The following is a 9,829-nucleotide window of genomic DNA, read 5'->3' as shown; positions in this document are numbered from 1 at the left end:
CTTTAGAATTATTTAATTTTTTTATTTCATTATTAAAAAATGTGGTACAAATGTATTTCAAGGAACCCATTGCAATAATTACCATGCACAATATTTGTCTAATGGTATATTAAACATGCAATAATTAAGAATATATCGTTATCTTTCAGATCTGAGTAGAACTGAATTCTTCATCTAGACCATCTTGGTAGTTGTTATTAGGCCGTTGTACGTTGGAGATTGATTTTTTTTTATTTCATTATTAAAAAATGTGGTAAAAATGTATTTCGAGGAACCCATTATTATTATAAGAAATATACATCTTTTCATACAAATAAAGAAAAAAATCATGTGAAAATCTACAGAAATAAAGTTTTTAGAAATACTTTTCCAAAAATTTATGTTTGATACACCACTGCCTTTCAAATTACGTCTTACTACTGAACCAAAAAAGTGAAAAAACTTAAAAATAATTATAATCTGAAAGGATATCCATTTATGGTTCGTTTGGTATTATATTATAAACTATATACAAAGAAGGAAATCATTAAATCAAATAAAGGGTGCCAATATATCAGTACAATACCGGTTTGAAACTGATTTTCCTGTGCTGAGATGTCGGCTCACAGTCATTTCAGAAATATAATTCCTGAAACAGTATATTGGCCCATGGCCGTGAGAGGGTTACTATAGATCCCCTCTTTGTTGAATACTGTTTGTTTCCTTTCATGCAAAACTCTCATACATTAAGCAAAATTACCATGCAAAATATTTGTCTAATAAAATATTAAACATGCAATAATTAAGAATATATTGGTATCTTTCAGACCTGAGTAGAATTAAAGCCTTCTTCTAGATCAAATTGGTTGTTGTAGTTCGGCAGTTGTACAGGTGGATAAGGATCCTGAAAAAAAAACATTTAAAATCTGACAATGTTAATAACGATATCATGATAAAGACTTAATAATAATAGACAAGGTGTTATATAACATTTACCCTCAATAATCAATAGCTTGTGTTTTATTACAGGTTGCCAATCTATAGCAGCGTTTGCCATGCCAGCCAGTGTGAAGCGCAGGCATATATGCAAAATATTTCAGATCTAAAAGTAAAAAACTACAATTATAAACATAGTATAATATTATATATGACCACTAACAAATTGATAGACTATGCAACATAATTTGTCAGTCAGATATTTATTAATTTGTACCTGAAACAATTTATGGGTGTTTTTTAACTTCAATTGGGCTGGGAGAGAGTTCAACAATTCAGTACAATTTTACATTATATATCTTTGAAAAAATGAAGTGTTATAATGGGGGACTGGTATATTGTGTGTATAAAGTGAGTATGCTGCAGACAAGATTTTAAGAAAAGCAGGAAAAGTAAGAACACACTGTTCTCTGAACAAATGTCTACAAGATTGGGTTCTCCTTAAAACCATTATTATTATAAGAAATATACATCTTTTCATACAAATAAAGAAAAAAATCATGTGAGAACCTACAGAAATAAAGTTTTTAGAAATACTTTTCCAAAAATTTATGTTTGATAATAGACAATAGACAATAGACAAATTCTTTATTTACAAATTCTTTGAGAATTGTAACTCGTCAAAATTTGTTACAGATCATATAAATACAATTGCGTAGTTTACAAACAATGAATTTACAGGTAAATGTCCAGTTTGGTTGTTAGTTTTGCTCTCTGTTCAGGTATTCTTCTAACGAGTAGAATGGATTTTGCAGCAGCCAAAACTTCACCTTCTTCTTGAATTTTGCCGCACCATGTCCCTTCAGGTCTTCTGGCAGGTGGTTCCACAGTTTTAAACCCATGTAAGAGGGCTTCTCCTCAAATAGAGAAAGTCGATGCCCAGGAAGATGAAAATCTGTCGCTCGTCTTGTGCTGTAATGATGTGTGTTACATCCTCTGGGAAAACCTCTCTTGTGCACACAGGTTACTGCCTCCAGCACGTACAAGGATACAACTGTCAGAATTGAGAGGTTGATAAAAGCTGGTCGACAACTCTCTCTTGGCTGTAAGTCAGCAAGTGTTCTCACTGCTTTTTTCTGTGTTATCAGCACACGTTGGAGATTTCCTGCAGATGAATTACCCCAGACCAGGAGACCATAGCGAAGGTTTGATTCAAATAAAGCAAAGTAGGCTGTTTTTGCAGAGGGTACATCACTTATTGATTTTATTCTTTTAACGACATACAGTCCAGTACCTAATTTCCTGCACAGGTTGTCAATGTGCGTTGTCCATTTGAGATCTTCATCTATTGTCACTCCCAAGTACTTTGCCTCTGATGCTGCTTGGATGTTAGGCAGGTGCACAGTTTGTTCCTTTTTTGGGCCCAATATGAGTTGCTGGGTTTTAGCTTCATTAACTACCAGGTTATTAATATGGCAGTACTGTACTGCCATGTTCATTGCAGTGAATGACTCTATCTCCAGGTTTTCTGGGGTTCTATCGGCTAAAAGTAGAACGGTATCATCTGCATACATCAGAGTTGTAGCAAATTCATCTAAGTACTTAGGTAAATCGTTCGTAAATAGAGTAAAGAGTACAGGACCCAGGACTGATCCTTGGGGGACGCCCCTTAGAACTGGAAGTGGACTGGATCTGATGTGTGCAATTTTATTGTTTTGAGTATTCCGGATTTCAACTACCTGTTCTCTATTGGTTAGGTAACTCCTGAACCACTCAGCTTCAGTGCCCCGTACTCCCATGGTATTTAGTTTGGTCAGCAGTTGTTCATGGTCAAGGGTGTCAAAGGCTTTGCTTAAATCTAAGAATATTGCTGTTGTTGTATTTTTAGCTTCTATTTGATCTATTACGTATTCAATAAAACTAATTAAAGCTGTCGATGTAGATTTATTTTTGGTGAAACCGTGCTGTTGATCAGTAAGCAGATTATTGTATGTCATGTAGTTTAGGAGACGATTAAGCACAATCTTTTCAATGACTTTAGAGAATGTTGAAATTTGCGAGATTGGGCGATAGTTTGATGCTTCAGACTGATCACCTTGTTTAAAAATGGGGATTACTTTAGATAGTTTTAGTTGATGTGGAAATCTACCAGATTGGAAGGACATGTTTATTAGAGTGGTTAAAGGGTAGGCTATTTCATGTTTACAAGCCTTCAACAACTTTGGTGAGATTTCGTCAATTCCTGCAGAGACTTTAGCTGGCAGTGAGTTGATCATTTTGATGACTTCTTCAATTGTTGTGTCATAGAGATAAAAAGAGCGAGTGTCAAGCTGCTGAATAGGACTTGGAGTTCTGTTCTTTAGAGGGTTGTTGTTTAAAATAGCAGAGTCAGCCATGGTCGTAAAAACAGTGTTGAAATGTTCCACAATTTGCTGAGGATCGTTGATAGTTTTATTGTCAATTTTAAGTTCTTTCAGTCCTACAGACGATTTCTTGGTTCTTCTTTCATTATTTATAATATTCCAAAGGGCTTTAGTTTTATTTTCTGAACGTGCTATTCGGTCGACCGTTGACTGACGTCTGAGTTCTTTTATCTTCAAGTCATAATTCTTTTTCTTAGTAGCAACTTCCTGCTTGTGTTCTAATGAGCCCATAAGAAGATAACGCTCATTGGCGCCTAAGAATTCTTGCCTCAAAGTGTGCAGTTCAGGGTCCCATAGTTTTTTCTTTGCCTTTGCATTGCTTATATTTTTTATAAGGACATGTTTGGTTCAGTGCTGATGTAATGATGTTAGAGAAATTTTTATAAGCGATTTCAGTGTCATTACAGTTGATGACTCTTTCCCAGGTTTCATTAGACAATGCCAGTTTTAAATTGTGGATATTGTCATCATTAAAATTTCTCTTTTGTCCTTTAACATTACCAGTATCTTCTGTAAAAACATTGAGCGTGCAAATTTGGGCTGTGTGGTCAGAAATCCCTGAATTTAAGATCTCAATTGACACATCATCTCCTTTTTGATTAGTACATACACAGTCAATTGATGTTTGTGACTGTGGTGTTATTCTAGTTGGAGGAAGAGGGATTCTTGTCATGTTGTAGCTGAAAAGTGTCTCATCAAATAGCACTTGGTCATGTTCGAGTTTAAGGCAGTCGATGTTAATGTCACCTATTAAAACAATTGGGCTCTTCCAGGTTGGCACCGTATCTAACACTGAAGCAATCACACCCATGCTCTCAGTTAGTGAGCTCTGAGGAGGACGGTAGATGCCCATTATATAGACATATTGGTTTAAAGTTTTCACTCGCACCATGGCTATCTCGCACACAAGTTCAATACTGAAATTCTGCACTTGTACCATTTCTACCTGATCGCTTAGAGATGCTTTACAATAAATTGCAACACCTCCCTTCAAATGATTTTGTCGACTATATTCTGCTATCAAACAGAAATCTTCAAGTCGAGTGTTACTGATGTGATCTTGAGTCAGTCCATGTTCTGTTAGTACAATTAAGTGTGGCTTCACTATTTGGAGAAAATGGTTTAAACGGTCAATTTTATTACTAATTCTATCTACATTCTGATGAAGGACTGTTAAATGATGTATACAGTCTTTTTGAGAAGGGATTTCAATCAAAGGACTGGTTATGATTTTAATTTGCTGTTTGTCATATTGCTGTGGCATAAAATATTGTGTGGTTGGTGGACTTCAGCCTGCACAGGAGATCGAGGATGAAAGATAGGCAGTGAGTTATTTTTCTCTGTCAAGCAGTTGTAATGCTTGATCATGTGGTCCTTGAAAAACACGATGTTTTTGGCAAAAAACTCCTCACATGTCTCATCCTTGGCTCGTGGCTTTGAGTTAAGAGGCAGGCTTTTAGTCAGTTTGAAGACAGTATCCGAGCAAACCACTGACGTATTTTCTATTTGCTCTGTTAGCTTGGAATTAGATATCTGTGTTGCAGGAGCTACAACTTGATTTTGATTACTTGACCTATTTTTAGCCATTTGTAGGGATACACTAAAATGGGTCTTTGTTTTTCTTTTATTTCTGTTAGAGTGTATGCGTGCCTGTGGCCAGTCTTGAATTTTAATGGCATAACTCTGAAACTGGTTCTGTAGTGCTTTCACTGAGTTTTCCATTTGCTCTTGACGGCTTTTCAGGCTTATCATATCCTGAATAAGAGTAAGGTTGTTTGATTTTCTAGAATTTTGTACCAGTAACTGTGATTGTATGTTTTCAGTTTGAGTTTCCGAGGTTTTATAAATTTTGATTTCCTTATCGGAGTCAGGATTCTCTTGATGAGACCGTTTCAGATTTTTTAAGGTTGTATGTAATTGTTTTATTTCTTTCTCATAGTTTAAAATTGCCAATTCTTTTTCCCTATCCTGTTCTTCGAAAGCTTGTATAAGATTGGTGTGTGATTCTTTTTCTCTACAAAATTGAAGTTCAGTTTCCTGTAAAGATTCAGCTAACCTAGAATTTCTGTTTTCTAGGGTTTGAATCTGACTTTCAAGTTCTTCAATGTTGGCCTCATATTTTATTTTCTCAAGCTCAAAAGTGACCCTCATGTGCTGAGTTAGTTGAGAATTCTTCTGTGTCATATCATACAATTCTCTTTTAAGATTTCTATTTTCAGCTAACAAAGCATTTCCAGCTTCAGCAGCTAGTGTGAGGGATGTTTCCAAGTCGTCAGGATCTTGAAGATTTTTAATCTTATCATGAACTTCCTCTATCTCATTATAAAGTTCAATTTGACTAGTCAATGGCAGAGATTCGACTTTGGAGGTGTTTGTTGAAGAGTCTTTTTTACAGGTGACGCATTTCCAGTGATTTATTTCAGTACAAGTTATTTTTTTCAGAGCTTTTTCGCTGATACTTTGGCAGCCAGCATGGTACCATAGCTGACAAGGACCATTACTTTTAACCCAGAGTATCTCACACCAACTGAACATGAGCCACAGGGATATTTTGTGGGCATTCTGAAATGTCAAAAAGAAAAATGAAAAGGTTAAGGTGTCAAACTAAATCAATTCTGTGGCTACTTCTTTATGTCGAGAACTCAAAATTCAGATGTATGGATAAATCAGTTTTTTAAAAGTTTGGCTGTTTCTTTATGTCAAAAATCTTGAGGTTCAATTGTGAGGATAAATCAGTTTTTAAAAGGTTTCTTTATGTCAACGAAGTCCAGGTCTAAAATATACAATATAATTTAGGTTGATTTGAGGTAGTCAACAACCATGTCGAAATGTAACATACTGTGAGCCAGTAAATTACTTAGTGTAGTTTGTCAGTACAGCTGCGTCTGAGGTCAGAGGTTGCAGTGTCAGCAGGTGGCGGGCAATGCTCCCGTCTGTGTGGCACACTTGCACTGTCTGTCTGGCTGCCAGCCGTATTATTCAATTGGAATGTAATACGTGACTGTCAGGTGTTGACGTCATATGAGTGATGTCATATGGTTGACTAAATAAGGTTATGTGCTTATACTCTTTATTTCAGTTATGCTTGAAGTTAGTTTAGCTTAGTTGTAAATATAACTTTATTTTGTAAAAGGAGCTTTTCATAAGCTGTGATATCTAGATGTGATGTGGCTGTAATATATCAGCCAGCTCATTGTCCAGGTGTTTGTGGCATCACTATCCAGAACAGCTGTGTGTCAGTAAAATGAAAAATTATCTTGAGTCTTGAATCAGGATGTGTCAAATCATATGTAAAATGACTTACAGTACTCCAGGTAAGGTGTTGATAAGAGGCAATTTGTTGATTTTACCTAAAACCTTCACTATTTTACTGTTTCCTGGGACCACTTTCACTATCAGTTTTGGCAGGTAGCCATTTTGTTTTGGATACACCACTGCCATTCAAATTGCGTCTACTGAACCAAAAAAGTGATAAAACTTAAAAATAATTATAATCTGAAAGGATACCCATTTATGTTTCGTTTGGTATTATATTACAAACTATATACAAAGAAGGAAATCATTAAATCAAATAAAGGGTGCCAAAATATCAGTACAATACCGGTTTGAAACTGATTTTCCTGTGCTAAGATGTTGGCTCACAGTCATTTCAGAAATATAATTCCTGAAACAGTATATTGGCCCATGGCCATGAAAGGGTTAGGGGAGATCGAGGCAATACCGTACATTGAGGTAATACCGAAACTAGTGCTGCTACCTCGCGGCAACAATACGAAACACATCTGGAGGGAAACCGCTGGCAAGCTGCACCGCGTTGTTTAACAAAACAAAGTTTTTATAGTTTCTTCAGTTTTCTTCTTATTTTGAATTCTTGCTTCATCAGAGGTAAGTAAAACTCTGCTCCAGTTATGGTCTTTACAATATTGGTATTATAATCTTTACATATAAGATCATAAATTAGTATAACTACGACCTTCCTAGTCGGTGTATTTTTTTAGGTTATGAATTTTAATGCTACGCAAGACAGATCGGGGCAATGCCGTACAAAGTGTACGGTATTGCCCCAACAAGTGTACGGGATTACCCATAATGCAATGTTATGATAAAAATTGTTCTTAAAACATTTATCTTAATATCTAATTCTAAATTCTTTAATATTTAAATGTCTATAAAAAATACTTTTTCAACAGATAGTGAGAAACCGTCCATGGCTGACGCAGAAAGCAATCTGGACTAATGAGATGATGAAAGCTGCTATCAAGGCTGTGAAAGAAGATAGCAAGAAACTTCGAGAGACTGCTCGATTTTACAACATTCCCGTGATGACACTCCGTGATCGACTACAAACAAATAATTCGAGTGAGGCACAGTTAGGACGAAAACCCAAGTTCACCAAAGAACAAGAAAACGATATAGCACAGCAGGTATTAACTTTAGCTAAAGTATTCTATGGGCTGACTCCAACTGAGCTTCGTAGACTAGTGTTTGAATATGCAGAAGTGAACAAAATAAAACACAACTTTAATATCTCATGTAAAATGGCTGGGTTGGACTGGTTGCAATGGTTTCTCAAAAGAAATCCAACTGTTAGCGTTAGAAAACCGGAGGCTACCAGCTTGGACAGAATATCAGCTTTTAATGTTGAAGAGGTAAAGTTGTTTTATTCAAACTTGAAGTCTGTTATGGATAAACATGCCTTTTCTTCTGCAAACATCTATAACTTTGACGAAACGGGCATATAAACTGTTCAGAAACCTGGGAATATTCTGGGTCCCAAAGGGGTAAAACAGGTTGGTGCTGCTACTAGTTGGGAACGGGGGAAAAATATAACCATATGTTGTGCTTTTAGTGCTGCGGGTACTTACATCCCTCCAATGTTCATTTTCCCTAGGTTGAGAATGAGCCCACTTTTGAAAAAAGATATAAATGCAATTTACGAATGCAGCAAAAATGGCTGGATTAATGAAGATTTGTTTTTGGTATGGTTGGACCATTTTATTGCCTACGCAAAACCAACAAAGGAGAGTCCTGTTTTGCTAATCATGGACAACCACACCACCCACACGACCTTAGCTGCCTACAACAAGTGCAAGGATAACAATATTTTAGTAGTTACAATACCTCCACATACATCACACCGACTGCAGCCTCTGGATGTAACCTTTTACAGTTCCTTGAAGGCAGCCTTTGCTCGAGAGTGTGATTCATTTATGAAAGTATATGCATTTACCAAGATAACTCCTTACGATATTGCATCCCTGTTCAACAAGGCATATATCAGAGTTGCAAACATTGAAAAGGGAGTTTCGGGATTTGACAAGACTGGAATATTTCCTTTAGATACAGAAACATTTTCAGAAGAGGATTTTACAGTATTGAATCCTAATGAATCTGCACTTGTATCAGTTGTCGATGAAGAGCCACAAAAGAACATCCACGAAATTGCTGTACCAACAGTCGGGCAGGTACAACACGAAGCTTTAAATCATGGTCCTAAACCATCAACGTCAAGACATGACATGGATGTTGATGAAACCAACCCTAATGAAGATCTTCATCCTCCGAAGTCAGACAATGCATCACTTGTACATTTTTTCTATTATTTCTCCTCTTCCATGTCCCAAAAAGACTTCTAAAAAACTGAAGTCAAGAAAGCAGCATTCATCAATTCTCACTCTGACCCCTAATAAAATAAAACTTGAGTTAGCAGCTCTCGAAAAAGAAGAAAGGAATAAGCGTAAGGAAAATAACAACCTTAAAAAAAGCCTCTAAAAAGGTTCTGAAACCAAAAGGTAAGAGCAAGTACAGAAAGTGACAAAGGCAAAGAAAAAGTTATGTGGCAGAAACATTTCGTTCAGTTCATCAGAGGACGAAGATAAATGCAAGGAAATAATTCTGTGCGATGACAATGAAATGGATGACGTAGACCTTCTCAGCTTTGGAGATTCTGGGGCCATATCATGAAAGGAATTGCCTACTGAAGCTGGTTGCTGTCTTCTTTGTGGGGAGATTGGGAGGGACAGTGAACTTTGGTTCAGGTGTGGGTTTTGTGCATGTTGGGTACATGCAGAATGCAGTGCTGCCGATTCGGTCAGAACTTTGTATGTGACTATTGCAAAAATGTATCATAGCTTTTTGTAATATTTTCTTAAAACTTAGATTTATTGTTTTCTTATATTTTGATGACAAAATGTGAGCTAACTTAGCTAATTTGTAATTTGTTTGAAGATTGTAATTAATACGTAACACTAAATACATTTTAATTGTGTTGTATTACAGTTTTTTTTCATAGCTGATATAGTGTACGGTATTACCCTACCCCAACACAAGTACAATGCAATGTTGTAGTAATTTTTATCTTAACTATGTACTACTTGTAGAAAAAAATTTTTTTTTATCTATTTTGTAAATAACCATTTAATAATTATTGTATAGAAATTTCAGATAGAAATATTGAAAAATACAAAATATAGGTACCCTCTTTTCTTAAG

General features: G+C 35.9%; 1 protein-coding gene across 1 annotated transcript; it reads left to right on the top strand.

The window, feature by feature from the left end:
- The first annotated feature begins 7,022 nt into the window (after window positions 1-7,022).
- Window positions 7,023-9,302, top strand: LOC124369575 (MFS-type transporter clz9-like). Its single transcript, XM_046827607.1, has 4 exons — window positions 7,023-7,070; window positions 7,529-7,762; window positions 8,090-8,904; window positions 9,182-9,302. The coding sequence occupies exons 1-4, from the start codon at window positions 7,023-7,025 to the stop codon at window positions 9,300-9,302; spliced, it is 1,218 nt and encodes a 405-aa protein (XP_046683563.1).
- Window positions 9,303-9,829: the final 527 nt, after the last annotated feature.

The sequence above is a fragment of the Homalodisca vitripennis genome, chromosome X, assembly GCF_021130785.1.
Source record: "Homalodisca vitripennis isolate AUS2020 chromosome X, UT_GWSS_2.1, whole genome shotgun sequence".
Lineage (NCBI taxonomy): Eukaryota > Metazoa > Arthropoda > Insecta > Hemiptera > Cicadellidae > Homalodisca > Homalodisca vitripennis.
Note: the sequence above shows the minus strand (reverse complement) of the source record. Positions and strands in the feature narration are given on the sequence as shown.